The sequence below is a fragment of the Chenopodium quinoa genome, unplaced genomic scaffold, assembly GCF_001683475.1.
Source record: "Chenopodium quinoa cultivar QQ74 unplaced genomic scaffold, ASM168347v1, whole genome shotgun sequence".
Taxonomy (NCBI): domain Eukaryota; kingdom Viridiplantae; phylum Streptophyta; class Magnoliopsida; order Caryophyllales; family Amaranthaceae; genus Chenopodium; species Chenopodium quinoa.
In genome coordinates, this window is record NW_018745454.1 from 294,253 (window position 1) to 311,002 (window position 16,750).

At 35.0% G+C, this 16,750-nt stretch overlaps 3 protein-coding genes across 3 annotated transcripts; all 3 read right to left on the bottom strand.

Annotated features, from left to right (window-relative positions):
• Positions 1-907: 907 nt before the first annotated feature.
• Positions 908-4,539, bottom strand: LOC110714446 (probable plastid-lipid-associated protein 11). The gene is made up of 3 exons (XM_021892960.1): positions 3,903-4,539; positions 3,503-3,568; positions 908-1,305 (listed from the first exon to the last, which is right to left on the bottom strand). Exons 1-3 carry the CDS (start codon positions 4,409-4,411, stop codon positions 1,206-1,208), a joined length of 675 nt encoding a protein of 224 aa, XP_021748652.1. The 5' UTR covers positions 4,412-4,539; the 3' UTR covers positions 908-1,205.
• Positions 4,540-4,935: 396 nt separating this feature from the next.
• LOC110714165 lies at positions 4,936-10,232 on the bottom strand. Its single transcript, XM_021892638.1, has 9 exons — positions 9,882-10,232; positions 9,735-9,801; positions 9,533-9,610; positions 6,817-6,869; positions 6,217-6,300; positions 5,725-5,777; positions 5,570-5,634; positions 5,427-5,485; positions 4,936-5,329 (listed from the first exon to the last, which is right to left on the bottom strand). The coding sequence occupies exons 1-9, from the start codon at positions 10,137-10,139 to the stop codon at positions 5,240-5,242; spliced, it is 807 nt and encodes a 268-aa protein (XP_021748330.1). The 5' UTR covers positions 10,140-10,232; the 3' UTR covers positions 4,936-5,239.
• An 891-nt stretch (positions 10,233-11,123) lies between these two features.
• Positions 11,124-12,450, bottom strand: LOC110714297 (glutathione S-transferase T3-like). The gene is made up of 2 exons (XM_021892801.1): positions 12,366-12,450; positions 11,124-11,989 (listed from the first exon to the last, which is right to left on the bottom strand). Exons 1-2 carry the CDS (start codon positions 12,448-12,450, stop codon positions 11,124-11,126), a joined length of 951 nt encoding a protein of 316 aa, XP_021748493.1.
• Between the last annotated feature and the right edge of the window lie 4,300 nt (positions 12,451-16,750).

The following is a 16,750-nucleotide window of genomic DNA, read 5'->3' on the forward strand; positions in this document are numbered from 1 at the left end:
ATATTATCTAAAAAAAATATTTCTAACGACATTTATAGCTTATAAATGAGATCTAATAAATTCATACTTGTTGAAAAATAAACACACTACATAAACGTTCTTTAAACCCGTTGTATTTAGATATTATATGGACATTATTACTCGCCACTTGTAAATACCAATGCAATAATGCAGTACACGTACCTACAAACAAACATAACCTTAAAAGGACAGTAAACAAACCAAACAAGATTGACAACCACGTAAGATCCCTGGCCCCAAATGCCTGGTCAATCAGCATGACTCCCACAGCACATGCACACTAAAACATAGGCATTAAGCAACCCCCCAATAGCTTTGGGAGTGGTGGGGAAAATGATTTATACTGCAGGCCATATTACACCAGGAAAAAAAAAATAAAGTAAGAATGCTTCTTCTTGTTGTTGTCTGGGTCCTTATTTCCCCACACCTTTTTCATGCAAATAGCCAAATATGACTAACCACCAAAGCATATACTAACTATACAAATAATGTCACCATAACCATGACATTGTAGATTGTCTGAATAGCGTTGTACTGTAGAGGTTCTATCAGGATGCTGACAGTAACTCGAGGAGGGACCGTAGAATCAGATCTGACAAGCGATATCTCAGGAAAATTCATTCATAACCTGTATAAATTGCACATATGGCTACCGACGGATTAGGGTTCCACCACAACCTGATTAGAACTTTTTTCTCAAGTCTAAGTGTCCACAAATTTAACACAAACATCCACCTAATGGTCCCCTCTTCCCCACCCCTACCAGAATTCGAGAGCTAAGTGAGGTCGATTTTATGTTAAAGGATGCCTTATCCCATTCTGTTTACCATCATCATCATTACATTTCAAAGAGTATGAGCATAATGAAGCCGTCATAATACGTTATCAGTACTTGAACATTTTAACTAGCCAACATGACCAAAGATGGTATACAGAATGGAATTAAAGGATCTCTGCAAGACCTGTGACAACTCAGTTGAAAGTGAAATCTAGCTCAAGTGAAGCTCCAGCTGATATGCTAACCATTTCATCAGTACTTGAAATAATTAAATTTACATTATTTACAGAATTCCTTTCCTAGAAGAAATACAAACTTACAGTAAAGCAGAGTAGTAAGGATTACAAGAAGTCATGCAGCATGGAATGAAACCACGCCAAGTTGACAATTTAGTGTTTTTGGACCTCTATTCTTTCCATTCATAAGGAGCTCGATCGACAACTAAGTAATCTCCTCGTATATCCTTGGCAACTCGGATGTCATCATCCAAATAAACGGATTCAAACCTGGAAGACATATTGATATAAGTATAAAACCAATTATGTAGAATAACTGTATATACTCCAAAAGGTAAAACAAAAATTCTCTGATAGTAGTTCTTGTAAATTAAACATACCTTTATGACTTTATCTTTAATTTGCGTTAAAGCATACAGTGAAGGCTTAAAGAGTTAAAGATAAAATAACATGTAAGAAGGAAAAGTGGTAAAAGTCACTTCAAAAAGTCCTAGAAGATAAAAGGTACTCTGTAGCTTATAAACTAAGACAAAATTGTCTGGCTGGAGAATCAACAGACCAGGTTATCCATCTTTTTAAGAGCATATTAGTCACTTTAAAACTATTTAAAACATGTTTAGATAAGGGAATCTTAATGAAGGCTTAAAGATACCATAAGATGTAAGAAGGAAAAATTGGTGAAGTCACTCCAAAATGTCCTAGAAGATAAAAGGTACTTTGTGACTTGCTAACATAAGACAATATTGTCTGGTTTGACAATCTACAGAGTACAGACCTAATTATCCATCTTTCTAAGAAAATTTTAGTCACTACAAATAACAATATTCAGATGAGGAATCTGAACAAAAGAACATTAAAACACCCATTTTTCCCTTGTTTTGAAGTTAGGTCAGGAAAAGGGAGTGGAGGGAAGGGAACAGAACAATATAACATTTCCTTTCCTTCTAATTAAGAAAACCAAAACCTTCCAAAGTCGAAAAGATTTGGACAGAAGGTACATTCCTACCCTGTTAATCATCTTTTGTGTCTTTTAAGTAGAAGAGTAAATTCTTCTCTTTCTTCTGCAGCCTACCCCATATTATTCTCCCTTTCCTCCCCCTTCCCTTTCATCTATAATTGTAATCTAAACATAGCCTCAGTATTCAACTGACTTCTGAAATCTGTGTCGTCTTGTTTTCTTACAGATCATTCAAAGTCTTTAAGAGCTTTCAGCAAAATCATCTCAGAACTACAAATTAGCTTCAGGCTGTCAGTGAAGCACTCACACATCACTAGTTGTATAACAGAATCTATAGCAAGCAGAAAAGAAATGTTCTCGATACAGTAATTTCCAGTATTCCTTACTCTAATAAAAAAAAAAATCTGACCTTTCTCACTATGATAATATTCCTCTTTACAGTTTACACCCACTTGAAGAAGTCTATATGAGTATACTTTCCCTATTCCTAGTTCCAAAAACAAAACTGTAGAAATCCTATGTAGGTGTTATTCATGAGTAAAGAAAATGCAATATCTTAGAGAAAAGGAACCAAAAAAAAAAAAGATGCAAACAGATAGACAAATTTCCTCCTCAAAATCTGTTGTCAACAGATCCAATTAATCAACCGTACATCCATCAACCTATCTCTCTCCCCCACTCTGTATGAAAAAAGGGTGACGAGGAAGCCTGCCAATACAAATCTTAAAGCGCTCTAAACAGTAGTACGGAGTACATCACTAAGGCAATTAACAGTGGGATGCCAGAGAACAAATAAACAAGAAGAATTTATAGGTGGGATCAGAACCTCACTAAAGCCACTTTGCAGATACTTTTCCCGATTAATTTAGGACCTTACAAAGTTACCAAACAGTGCCATTGCAACTCATCGATCACATTAGTTGTAATCCTAAAGGGTGAAGCCTATTTCAATTTAAATAAAGCGGCACTGATATAGTGATATTTGAAGGCACATAAGTATATCTAATCTATAGCTTTAATTCATTTAGAAATCATACAAGATATAAGAATAGAAACTAGAATATCACTTGCCAATACATAAAACTGGAGGACATACAACTTTTGTAACTTGTTTAAATAGGATGATCAAGGGCAATGTATTGCCTGAAAAGAGTGAAAATAAAAGGCTTCTTGGTTGAGAAATGCAGCCATCGAGCCATACAATAGTATCAGAAAGTAATTGTAAATAATCTAGGTAATGAAACAAGTAGCTTAAATCAACAATTCTTAACAGACTCGACTATAGATGATCGATGACAGCCTCGAATCCCAATATAATTTCCTTCAAATAGTTGAAATCCAACACTCAACAAAATCTTATTGTATTACGAAAGGTATGACTGTATGAGCATCATGCACATACAATGGAATGCTACAATTCATTTCATAAAAATTCTAATAAGCATCCCCTGAAAATGTGAATGCTCAACAGCTATATATAAGTTCATCATGTGCTAAAGTTACACTTACCATCCCTGCCCAAATGGTGGTAAAGGAAACTCCCAATCTTTTCCTCGCAATACTGCACTTGTAAATCTGTGAAAAACCCATGTCACACAAACATTACAAAAGCGTATAATTCCTATAATGTATATTGCACAGGACTGGTTAGGAATACAAAATTAACAAGATAGTTAATAACATGAATGCATTTGTGGAGGCCAACTAGTTTAGTTGGTTAAAGTCTTACGGGTTCATATCGTACATCAGTGCTCTTTGCGGCTCCCTTTACGAATTTTATGAATCCTACTAATATCCTTCTATTTCTTTACACAAACATGAACATCTAACAAACTAAAGTAAGGGAAATGTGCTTTAAAGCAATACTAGAAAACCCAAACAAAATTAGGAGGTAAGACAATGAAATTACCTAAAATTAACTCTTTGATTGGAAGCAACCTCCATACTCGATCGAACGAAGAAAACCCCAGATGGAGGGAAAGTAATTACATTATTGAGCTTAAGATTATCAACATCAATAACTTGAAGAACATCCCCAACTTGAGTACCAAAAAAACTGGCATTTTTTATGAAAAAAAGTTGTTCTTTTTCTGTAGTCCAAAGCATTCGCCAAGTCCCAGAAAGGGAATCATCAGTTGTGATCAAATCTTTACCCAGAATAGCGAGGGAATCGATAGCGGCGATAATTTGGGATCGGAGATTAGGGTTTTGCTGGGTTTTGAGACCGCGATCTTGATCGGAAATTAGGTTGAGAAGGTGGGTTTTGGCGGAGAGAGATTGTGATGAGGAGAGAGAGAATTTAGGGGATTTGGAGGGAATTGAGGGATTTGATTGATTAGGGTTTAAGAAGGGTTTTAGGGAGGAAGAAGGGTGAAAATTGGCGGGAAAATGGAGTATTGTGGCCATTGTTGAGGCCATAAGATGATAAGAGGGATAACTGAAGGGAGGGAAGAGAAGTTATGGCCGTTAGAACTTGTGGTTGAGCACTTTCAGCTTAGAAACGCGAATGTACTCACTCCGTTCCGAATAACACGGAGCACCAATGCTAGTGTTCAGTAATTGCGCTAGATAAACTGATAAATAATACGAATTACAAATATGAACTCTCTCCGTTTCAAATAATACGAATTACAAAAATATTAAACTCTCTGGGTTTCAAATAATACAGAATACTAATTTTAATGTTCAATAATTGCGATAAACTGATAAATGATACAAATAACAAAATACTACTCCGTAAACCATTAATGCTATAAGTGATTATACTATTGAAATAAGTAATAACTAAACTGCAATTTTAGTAAAGATTGATGTGGGATCATTAGTAAAAGAAAAACTTGCCTTTTGATAATTTTACAAGGTGTTAGAAAACATGTTATCAAAATAGCTAAGTCTTTAAAGAAGTCTGGAAAATTATATGCACCATGTAAGGACACAGGAAATTCTGGCAGGAACAAAATGACAATGCATAATCTTTTGAAGGCACATTATCCGCAGAGAGTTGCAACATTAGCAGAACAAAAGAATATATCTGATGTAAGAAATATTTCTAAGCAAATCCTGATCTTCAGATGTACAATTGGTACAATATTCTGTGAGACAAAATTTCGGTAATCAACTGAGTTTACTTTCCAAGTATAGGGCAAAAGAAGCAGGAAACTGGAGGTTTTAATCCCTCTCAGTCACTCGAATCCTGCCATCAAATTATTCACAAGCAGTCAGATACACAGCCCAAGAAGGGCTCTCTCATATTGAGATCCCGTAATTGCTTATCTTTGTCACTTCCTTCGTGAGTACTTTTCGCTCCTGTTTTGCCTCAGCAACTAGGTTTTTGATCTGCAAAATTTACACAGTTGAATGACCGAATAAGTAATATAATTAAATTTATGATTACACCAACTATTGCTGATGTGTTTGAAATAATAAAACAAACCTGTGAACTAAATAGAGATGATTCCCTGCCAGGAAGGTCTGCAAGGATATCTTTCAACCCTGGTAGAGCCATAAAAAAATATATCAGACTCGAAAAAAAGCTGGTAAATATATTCAGGTGAGGCTGGAAATATTCTCCCATACCGCGTGCTTGTTTCTCAATCTTATCAGCAGAATTAACAGCTTTTCTAATCTGATTTCCTGCATTTCTGTCATAAGATTTGCAATTACAATTTACAATATATAATGAGGTGATCACGCAAAACCATATCACTCAAGTAGCAACACAATAAACAAACCTCAGTTTAGTTCTTCCTCTTTTCATCTCCTCCTCTGCCTGTGATGCTCTTTTCTGAAAATACACACACTATACTGAGAAACTTACAAAAAAAATAAACATTGATTTGACACCCCTTTAATATCCAGTTTTCTAAAACACATAACCTGCCCCAATATACACATGCGTAAATGGTTCAGAATATCAGAGTGACCTGCACAGCAAACCCTCTCAAGGGAAAATTTTCTTACAGATGAAAAAGTTTGTGATGCACCCGTTCTTTGGAACGCAAGAAAGATAAAGCTTCAACTCAACTTAACAACCCAGAATTTTAACTATCAGTGTAGAGAGTTTCGGGAGGTCTACAGATGCGCAATTTCACCCCTAACTAATCTTTAAAAGCATCTTCAGCTTGGTTGTTGTTTATAACACCTTCAGCTTTCCCAAAGTTAGTTTCTTTTACGAGACCACAACCCCAAACAAAAAATATAAGGAAGAAAACACGAAATGTTACCTCTAGCTTTTCAGTTGCAGCTTTCAAGCGTTCAAATGATTGCTTCAGCTCTTTCACTTTTTCATCAGCACGAGATATCAAGGCCTGCACACAATTACAGTGTGCAAATGCATCAAGAGTCCTTCCTCTCGCAGGACAAAATAATCTAAGGATGCTAAAGTGCTTAAAAAGCTTCTTAGAGTGCCTACCCCATGATTAGCCAACACCCAGCACCCAGCAAACAAATGTACAAATAAAACAAAAGATATGACACTTGAATTTAAGCTGTGACATTTAATTACACCACTAGTTTTAATTTTTATTAAGAACTAAAATTTTGGTTTATACGACTAACAAAGCCATGGAAAGAAACATAATGATGCAAGCACTTTTTGGGAGCTATAATCCCTCCATGTGAAGAGATCAATGTTTGCACAAAGTAACATTGGGCAAACATTGTTCATCAGGGAATGAAGTAAAAGTCTGCAGTGACTACAAGGCTCGTATAGCAAAAAATTCACCTGAGCAACATTAATAAAATTGATGAACATAAAACCTATGCTTACTATGAAGTAGTAGTCAAATGTCAGTAAACAAATCCGACTTTATACAAACGCTCACCTCTTCAGTAGAAAATAGCCGCAAGGTTTTATAGTACAAAAAACGCCTTGGAGCTGCAAGAAGCATGCTCAAAGTCATATTGGCCAGAAATAAAGAAGAAGAAAACCCTTAATCTGAAAACATATCTAAATATGTAATGTAGCTTAGGTACAAGCAGCCATATGTATTGATGTAGCAAATTATGGGAATACATTGCAACTACCTGGACCTCGGAACATGTGTAGTTCACTAGTTAGATACATTGTATTATGGAACACTACCAGTCCAGGTCTTGCTACTATTTGATTCAAGCAATATACGAATTACTACAGAAAAATTCAGTCAGGACTAAATCATGCCATATATAATGTGAAAGAATTCACAAAAAGTTTATAAAATCATTAATGCTTGAAAAACATACAAGTGTACATCATATAGAATTTTACTTGGATCAGAAGAATAAATTTCACATAAGTTCAATTCTAGTAGTTATAAATTCTATCTCAAAAGGAACTATTATGTTAATTAGACTATCTTCATCAGCTTAACAGTCAGAACTAACATAACAAAAACTTTGCAGGAAAAGATCAAGTGGTTCCTTCTCCCCAAGACTCTCAAAGTACTAAACCACTCTAAAAGCATCAAACCAGCTCCTAAAGGCTTGTTCAATATCATTGCGAGTACTGAATGTTCAGATATTTGACTAGAAGAAAGATTTATACATAGTAAACATAGATTTTGTTGTCAACTTTCAAAATTAACATAACTAGTTCAGGTACCATAGATAGTAGTCCACAAACTCAAAATTTTGCAGTGATGCCAAGCAGTCCCTAAGCTGCCAAAAATCAAGCCTAAAAACAAGTAACATATTGCAAATCTTTACCCACCTAATCAATCTAGGCACAAGACCTTGTCACTTCCCAAGATTCCCAAGTGTTTCAAAGTTGAATTTTAAACAATGCCATAATGCCTCTTTTTTTTCATCAACGTTAACACCTCATTACATGCTATAAAAATCAAGCAAGATCAATATCCCTGCCACCAAGTACTTCAAACAGTTCTGATTAGAAAATAAATAGTATTTAGAGTTTATCGTCTTATCCATCATTTCAGTTTAATATTAATTAATCCCTGAGAACATACCACAGACTATCCATCAGCTTAATAGTATGTATATCCCACTCTAAGGATAACACCTCAAATACCCTTTTCAAGTACAATCAACATTCTTCTCCATGTATGAATAATGGATAAATATAAGAAGAGGTATCACAGTATCATACTAACATTTATCACCGTTCAAAAAAAAAAAAAAAATATTAACATTTATCATCTTGCTACCTTACGATGACCTCTTATCCTCCATTGCCATAATTCTTTTTAATTTTCCTTTCAATGGGCAATTGGACATTACCTAGTGAATTTGATGATGTTTTGGTGATAGATACATCTGGACTAGCCTTCTATCTTGAAAGTCACTGGGTAATGCCCATGGGAAGTAAAACAAGTCCATCTAAACTCAAAGATGACTGCCACCCAATTAGCTCCTTTTTTACTATTTTGCTCACACAACCTAAAATCAAATATTGGCATTACCCCTCCACAAGCACTCACTCAAAAACCTTTGCACTCTCTGCCCTGAATTACCTGATGAATTTGAAAACAAAAGTGCCTTGCTAGGTAATGTCTGGAATTCATGGTCATTATATCAATTTGCTATTAAATCACATAATGCCATACCCTCTCCATCAAGCACTCACTCAAACACTTTGGCACTCTGCTATGAAATAATGTCTGTAATTCTTGATTTTAGTCTTGAGGGATTACAACCAATGTCAAACTGCCGGCCATAACATTCACCGCTGTAAATTCTATCTTCTGCATAATTTCATAAAACTCATCATGCAGCCACCTCTATCCCCCACCAAAAATAATGGGTAAAACATTCAATCCATTAAAATTCAAGCCAATATATATCCCTCTTCTCACACGTCACAACCACCATATATGGACTCCCAGTAGACTGAACCTGCCTTTATCTATGTGTCAACCATTTATCTTCTCTGGAATCGGGAGGGGAGCTCTAACCACTTGAGCTATCCCTCACTCTCCTTAAACCTAAGAAGATAAAGACACAAAGTGAACAATAAGAGGGCTAAGTCCTCTACTGTACAAGCAGACCACATGTTTAAAATTCCCTAGAACCTCACATTCTAACATAGAAACAAAATCATAAAATAGAGTCCCCTGTGAAACTATTAAGAAATTCAGCTAAAAGCATAATACTTCGTATTCGCCACTGATTAATGCTATACAATAAAGTCCATATGAAAATCCTATATTGTCTTCTTTGTTTTACTCATATGCCGCATATGTCAAAGAAGTTTGATGCAGTTTGTATTATAGAGTAATATCAGAACACTAGAGCATCTCTGATTCACAACATTAGTTCAGGAAAGGAGTAAGTAAAGCATCCTTTATCGGCATTTTCATTTTGACCACGCATTATCTATCACATCAACAGTCGTAATAACATAGCCATCAGACAAAACATAAAATATCAGTCCCATGATTCAATATCCTAGCCATGAAAACAACTGAAAAAGTACCAAACATAACAATCACATTCCACATCCAAACTAGCTTACAAAAAACCACGGCAATTCAAACAACAGTCCGTCAAAACACCAATAATCACACATAGAACTCGATTTTCCAGCATCAAACTTTGGCATACCTGGCAGTGCCAACAAACCTAGCCCAGTAACAGCTCCAGTAGCAATAAATGGATGTGAAGCCGCAACCAATGCACCCTCTGCATTCAAACCCACAAAACAAACAAATTAAGCAACTAAAAATTGAACTAAACAGCCAAAACTTTATCAACCCTAAACACAAATTAAACCCATCAACAAAATTTCAATCACAAAAATTCAAACCTTTGACTTTGCCAACGAATTTAGCTTCATAAGCATCATATTCCGCCTTCAAATCCTTAACTGACTCCTGCATTCAAACCCTAATCTCATCACAAAACCTAATCACAAAATTACACATAAAATTAGAATTCGAGAAATAAGACTAACCAGTGTTTGATGGAAATGAGCAGATGAGGTAGAACGGATTTGAGAGAGACGAGAACGAGTAGCAGCAATGGTGGAATCGAAGGATTGTTCGACGGTCTCCTGAACAAGAAAAGCTTGTTGAATAGCTTGTTGAATCCATGGATTGCTTTGCTCCAAGCTTTTCAATGCTTTCTCTACTGAATAAATCTCAGTGCTCGTTAATGGCGGATTTTGAATTGGTAGTGAAGAAGATGAAGATGATCCTTCTTCCGATTCCATTTTCGTTGATTTCAGTTTAATCGTGCTTCCGCATTTGTTTACCACTTTTTCAGTAATCTTTTTCTTTTCTTTGTTTGAAAAAAAAAAAAAAAACCCTATTATGAGAGGCATAAGAGCATGAGCATTGGTGAGGTTACTCACCATTATCCACCTCACTTTCAACTATTTTTTTATTTATTTATTTTCCAAATCATCTTTCACCTCACCTTCCACTATCATAAGCTACTAGTGTGAGTCACCTTATTTATTTATCTACAATGGTGAGGTTACTCACCATTCTCTCTCCTAACTACCCCATCATTTTCTCTTTCTCACTCTTGTTTTATTTTATATTTTTTAAAACATGTATTAATCTCTATTATTTATTTGTAATTTTTGAACTTACATAATTAATTAAAAAAAGTTAGACATTCTTTAGTGCAATATTAATAGTCATTATAAATAGTACAATATTAATAATCACTTATGTATGTAAATTGAAACAATTTTTTTTCTAATTTTTGAAATAAAAACTACAAAAATAATACAATATATAAATGAATTACATATTTTCTACATTGGTAATTCGTTGAATGGATAAACAACTCAAAAAGATTACATTTCTGATAAGGTTTGTAGATTTCTTTTGTATGACAATTCAATGTATGGGTACACAAAACAGTAAAAGATGAGATTCTCTGATATTATTGCTTACAGATTTCTTGTCAACATGTGACATTTCAATGTAGCATTGCATGTCGGTCATATTTTACAACATTTCTCATTATTGAGCTAATTTTATATTATTATTATTTACAAGATATAATTTATTGGGTAATAAACAAAGAGCAATTATATTTTATTAAAACATTTACTTCAATGCATTAAGAAAAAACAACAAAATATTACAAAGGAAATTGTTAAAGCAACATAAGTAACATACATTACATCAATTAAAACTAGAATAATACACATGTAGTTTGACTACCTTAATTGATATTTAAACTAGCCTAGAAGATGTGCAAATTCTTGCTTTAATTTTAGATATATTTCTTTTTCTTCTTTAGATAGAATTGGTTTTGCAAGAAGGACACTAAATAGCTTGAACCTTTTTTCTTCTTGTTTCTTCCGAGCTTTGATGGCATCTCGCTCCTTCTGACACTCTAGCATACGTTCTGCTACATCAATTCGCCTTTCATCAACATCTTTGTGTTGACCTTTCATTACATTCATCTCTGATAGGGCTTGAGTAAACGACTCTAAATTTTTAATTTCAGAACTACCACCAATTTGAATTCCAGAATTGAAAACAGATTTACCTTTTCTTTTAGATGCTTTCACCCCGTCAGGACGACGACGACGAGTATGAGTTTTTGGACCTTCATCAGTTGGAGTATCTGGCTCTAATCTTTTCGAATTGCCACCATCACTAGAAGGTAAATCCAGGGCTATTGGCTTCCATTTGTCTAACTCTCTCAACATCTCCCAACAACCAATTAAACCAAAGCGTGAAACATTACATGTTCCTCTATATATTTCACGAGCTTCGGTCATTTCATCATGAGTGTTGGTACCACTCATATATCTTTTTTTTGCTTCACTATAGCAACCAACCCATATACTCACATCTTTATTTATTCTTGCCCACCGACTTTTAATAGATCTTAAAGTTCTAGGGCGCATGGTGGATGGATTTTCTTCTCTAGCTTGATCATAAAGGGATTTTATGTTCCTCCACATTACCGCCAAACTTTGATCAGTTGCCGTCTCTGGATCTCCAACTGCACGCTCTACCCAAGCCGAAACGAGGGCATCATCTTCTTTTGCACCCCATTTTTCTGCCCTTACATTAGTGTTACTCCCGTGGGGACCTTGAACAACATCATCATCACCAACACCATCAGCATCATCATTGGCTTGTTGTTAAACCCTAGGCATCGGGTGGGGTTAAGTTACTGCTTCTTTCTCCCTCGGGAGTTGCTGGACTGTTTTGAATTATTTGGTTCTCACCCTAATGTTGCGACATTGGGAACATAAAACCAGAAGGATAATTTTGGGGAATTTGTTGCAAATTTTGGTTTAAAAATTGGTTTGAGAATTGCTGGGTGTAATTTTGGTTTGGAAATTGATTTGGGAATTGTTGTACAAATTGTTGGTTTGGATGCGTTGGTTGGTTAGGAATGTTATAAAATAACATCCTTTGAGCATTTGGATTATAAGGGTTATTTGGATCAAAATGAAAATTACTTTGAAAATTTGGAGAATTGGAAGATTGGTTATTTGGATTATTTTGAGAGGAACCACTTCCGTAATTAGGATTATTAAGATCCATAATCACAAATTATTTTTATAATGAAAAAAAGAAGAGTGAAATTTTAAGGGTGAGAAACTATATCAATATTAGGCTCTATTTATAGATAAAATTATAATTATACCGTTGGTGAAATTATTTTTTGGAAATATGTTTAAATGAAGTGAGAAACTACCGTTGGAGCATTATAGCAATACTAACTGTTAAAAATTAATATAGTCGTTGCATTCTACAGCAAACATCAAACACAGATAGCAAACATCAAACACAACTTGCAATATTCATGACAAGTGTCATGTGATAATTGGACCTAAAAAAAACCAGATTCTTTGGTTTAGAAAGTCAGCAACTCACGCTCATACTCAGTGCCGCTTCAGACGTTGCTACCTCATACTGTGAGTAAGTAATGAGTCAGATATTTCAATGGTAAGCTAACTCAAAAAAAGTGAGAGATAGTTCTGAGGAGGGTACTGACTCACCGTTGTACATGCTCTAAGCAACATATGTCATGGAAGTAACATATTTTTTTTTAATTTTATAATTGAAATTATTTTCGTTGAATTTAAATTAATTTTACATGTTGAAATTAATTTTATGGATTGTTATTATTTCTATATTGTGTTAAAGTTATTGATTTTCATTGATTAAAGGAAAAATGTAAACTATTAATCCCACCTTTAGTTGGTCTTCCACAAACAATCCCACCTTTTGAAATTCTAGAAACAATCCCACGTTTTGCTCCTATCTTCCATTGTCAAAAAAAAAACAATCCCTGACCGGTTAGATTGATTTGGTAACCGATAATAGGTTTAGTCTGATTTTTAATAATTAAAAAAAAAACAAATCTAATTTTAAAATTAAAAAAAAAAAAAAAAACAAACAAAACCCCCAGCCCCGCCACTAGCCCAGCGCTGCCACTGCACTGCACTCCTCTCCCCATCCCCGCCCTTGCATTCCCCGGCAACCACCACCCTGAAAACACCACCAGTCGCACACCCCTTCCACGACCATCAATTTCGCACAATCCCGGAGTTCAACGTTGATGTAATTCGAACACCTGGAGTTTTGAGATTTTTCGTGGGGGTGGGATTTCGTTGGGGTGGTGCTTGGGTTTTGTGGGGCTGTAGGCATGGGTTTCGTGGGGGTGGTGGGTTTTGTATAGGTGGGTTTCATGGGGTGGTTTTTGTGGAGTTTTTCAGGCTAAGGGTTGAGTTTTTAGGGCCAAGAGGAGTTATTTGGGGTTGTGGGTGGTGTTTTCGGAGTTATTGGTGGTGTTTTTGGGGATGTGGGTGGTTTTTTCAGGGGTGTTAGTGGTGTTTTAGGGGGCTGTGGGTGGAGTTTTCGGGGCTGTAAGCGGTGTTTTCGGGGTTGTGGATGGTGTTTTCGGGGCAGTCAGTGGTGTTTTCGGGGTTGAGGGTGTTGTTCTCGAGGCTGTGGGTGGTGTTTTGGGGGGGCTGTGGGTGGTGTTTTCAGGGCTGTCGGTGATGTTTCGGGGCTGTGGGTGTTTACGGGGCTGTGGATGGTGTTTTCGGGGCAGTCAAAGGTGTTTTCGGGGTTGTGGGTGGTGTCATTTGGGCTTGGCTCGGGTTTTGGGGGGTGGTGATGGGTGTCCGTGTGGTTGGAATTTTGTAGTGGCCTAATGGGTGGAGGTGGCGGTAAAGGGTGAGGGTTGGGGTGACCACGATGGTGGCTGGTGGTCGTAGAAGAGATTGTTAGTGGAAGATCCCTATCAAAGGTGGGATTGTTTCTGGAATCTCTAAAGGTGGGATTGTTTGTGGAAGACCGATTAAAGGTAGGATTATTAGTTTACATTTTTCCTTGATTAAAAAGTATTTTTACCAAAGTGAAATAATCTTAATTGAAATGAAATTATTGATGAGAACGCCCCACTTGATATATTTCATAAACGTTATTCGTTTATCAAGTGGTTATTTTGTAAATAAGTCAAACGGTATTAATTGTCAACTCATGAGTATGTTGTCATTTACTGTTGTGTGGCAAGGTGTGTCATTTAACTAAGCCAACAATGAAATAACTCCGTGATAAAGCTTCATTCATTCATCAATAGCGACCACAGAACCACTACCACCCGAACCAAATATGAACCGCTTTGCGAATACCATCTCAACTCCACCCATCGAGAACATCACCATTATCGGCGGCTTCGCCGCCAAATTAAACGAAAACCCTATGAATAGAGGGTTAAATTAAGGGCATGGTCAACCCCAAAGAGTAGAGTTTACCATGTCCTCCATTGAAGCAGTGTTCTTTGCTTTGCTTTCCGAATATGTTGTTGAAAATCGTGGAAATTAGGAAAAAAATTATAAGGAAGATGAAGGAGGAAGAAGTACTTTAATGGAGCAAACAAACGTTACGTTGTAACTTTGTTTGGTAGGTAGCCATTAAGTGAATTTCATGATATGTCATTGTATCCATATCAGTCATGAAAAAAGTACAATCTTACCCTTTTGTAAAATATATCCAAAATACCCCTTAATATGTTTTTTTTTATCATATTCAACTAGTATTTTCTCGAAATAATTTTCATTGAATATAATCTTTATATGGTGAAGATAACGTATATATTACCAATGACAACTATTAATCTTCGGTCTTAGTGCACACGCTTATATATACCTATACATCAATAAATGTGTAACATTTCAAGTCAATCCACCACGTGTTAGTAATGGTACCTCTTATCATACACTACATGATAAAAATTAAATTACCAAATACGGAGTATAACATTAAAGTGACCTTAATTAAATATACCAATTTTGATACCATTATCAAGTGAAAATAATAAAAATATACATATTAACGTCTAAGCAAACAACAGGAACAACCCACTCATTTATGTTCACCTTACAAAAATTCAAAATCACAAAAACTCAGTTAATGTAATTTGTTCCTCTCTCAATAGAAGGCGCCCGGTTTATCTTGATGATAAACATGGGGTGTTTTTCTAGCATTAGAAATGGGTTAATTTGATTAAAATGATATATTTTTTCTCAATATCATGTTTTATAGCAGTATTTTTCTAGTGACAGTGTTAATGGACATCTTTCGCCTTCATTATTAACATTCTCTGTTTTGTTCAAATTTAGCATTAACTTTTTTTGTGCATTTGAAATTACATAACTGTTCATACTTAAAGGAATGATGAATTGACGTTTATACCATAGATAAACAAATATATCTTATCATGAAGATAAATTTGTATTTACTCCTCTCAATATTATTACACTTCTGCTATTACTTTATTCGCCTATTTATTTCACCCGTGGTCATATATATATTCAATGCTAATTTATTAGTTTTATCATTTCAATCATGACCTAATATAAGTCAATTTGGATCCATTAACACTTTAGTCTTTTGAATTCACCTATTAGTTTTTTCAATTTCCTATTCGAGTTACACTGCAAATAAAAGTTATATCACGAGATACACATACAACAAAACATAGGGTAATTTAATTGCGTGCGACTATTAATATTGGAAAAGTAGATATATACTCTCTTCGTTTTTTTTTAAATGCATCACTTGAGATTTTGCACTTTTCATATGTTACCTTTGACTTATTTTTTTTACTACTATATAATTTATAAACATGGTCATGTAATATATTGTTGGATCTTTACAATGCCTACTTTCATAATATACTTTGTTATAATTTTTATTAATTATATAATTAAAGATATTAGTGGACAAAGTTGTGATTCAGCAAGTGTGAAACTCAGGTAATGTATTTAATAAAAATCAAAAGGAGTATTGAAATTGATGTCATGGGGCAATGCACATGTTTACAACAAAACATAGGTTAATATCTACACGGCCAAACCATTATTGTTAGTGTGCAAGAGCCTATAAAGGGTCCTTGGTGGGATGTTCTTGAATGGAGTTGGAGTTCATTTGATCTAATCTATTATTTGGTTAGGTTTTTTTAGTATTTAATAATGAAACTTCATACCAAGGGGTTTTTTAACTCTATCCACCCCGTAAAATCTCATACCTATTTCACCCCCTTACATTCACAATTCATCTCATTGACGGGGTCTAGAAACCATTACAACAATAAACCAAATAATTTTAAACTAATACTACATATTAAATTTTGATTTCATATCTGTTTGGTTTGAGATTCCACACTAATTCATTCTAATTTAACAAACTTGAAAACTCAGATTTTTATTTCCAAATGTATAAACCGAAGTCAAATTCATTAACTTCTTACCAAAATAAAAATCGAGTTTCCAAACACAGCTTTAAAAAACCCGCGACCGCGGGGGCAGCAAGACGATAAAAAGGCAGAATA

Bases quoted from the DNA above. Each gene is read 5' to 3' on its own strand.
- LOC110714446 (XM_021892960.1), bottom strand. From the start codon at position 4,411: ATGGCCTCAACAATGGCCACAATACTCCATTTTCCCGCCAATTTTCAC. The intron at 3,569-3,902 runs GTAATTTCATTG...GGTTTTTCACAG, and splicing joins AATCAAAGAGTTAATTTTAG to ATTTACAAGTGCAGTATTGC. The intron at 1,306-3,502 runs GTAAGTGTAACT...TATGTCTTCCAG, and splicing joins CCACCATTTGGGCAGGGATG to GTTTGAATCCGTTTATTTGG.
- LOC110714165 (XM_021892638.1), bottom strand. From the start codon at position 10,139: ATGGAATCGGAAGAAGGATCATCTTCATCTTCTTCACTACCAATTCAA. The intron at 5,778-6,216 runs GTAACATTTCGT...GTGTATTTTCAG, and splicing joins CTGCAACTGAAAAGCTAGAG to AAAAGAGCATCACAGGCAGA. The intron at 5,486-5,569 runs GTATGGGAGAAT...TGGCTCTACCAG, and splicing joins GATTGAGAAACAAGCACGCG to GGTTGAAAGATATCCTTGCA.
- LOC110714297 (XM_021892801.1), bottom strand. From the start codon at position 12,450: ATGGATCTTAATAATCCTAATTACGGAAGTGGTTCCTCTCAAAATAAT. The intron at 11,990-12,365 runs GTAATTTTCATT...ATGTTGTTCAAG, and splicing joins CAATTCTCCAAATTTTCAAA to GTCCCCACGGGAGTAACACT.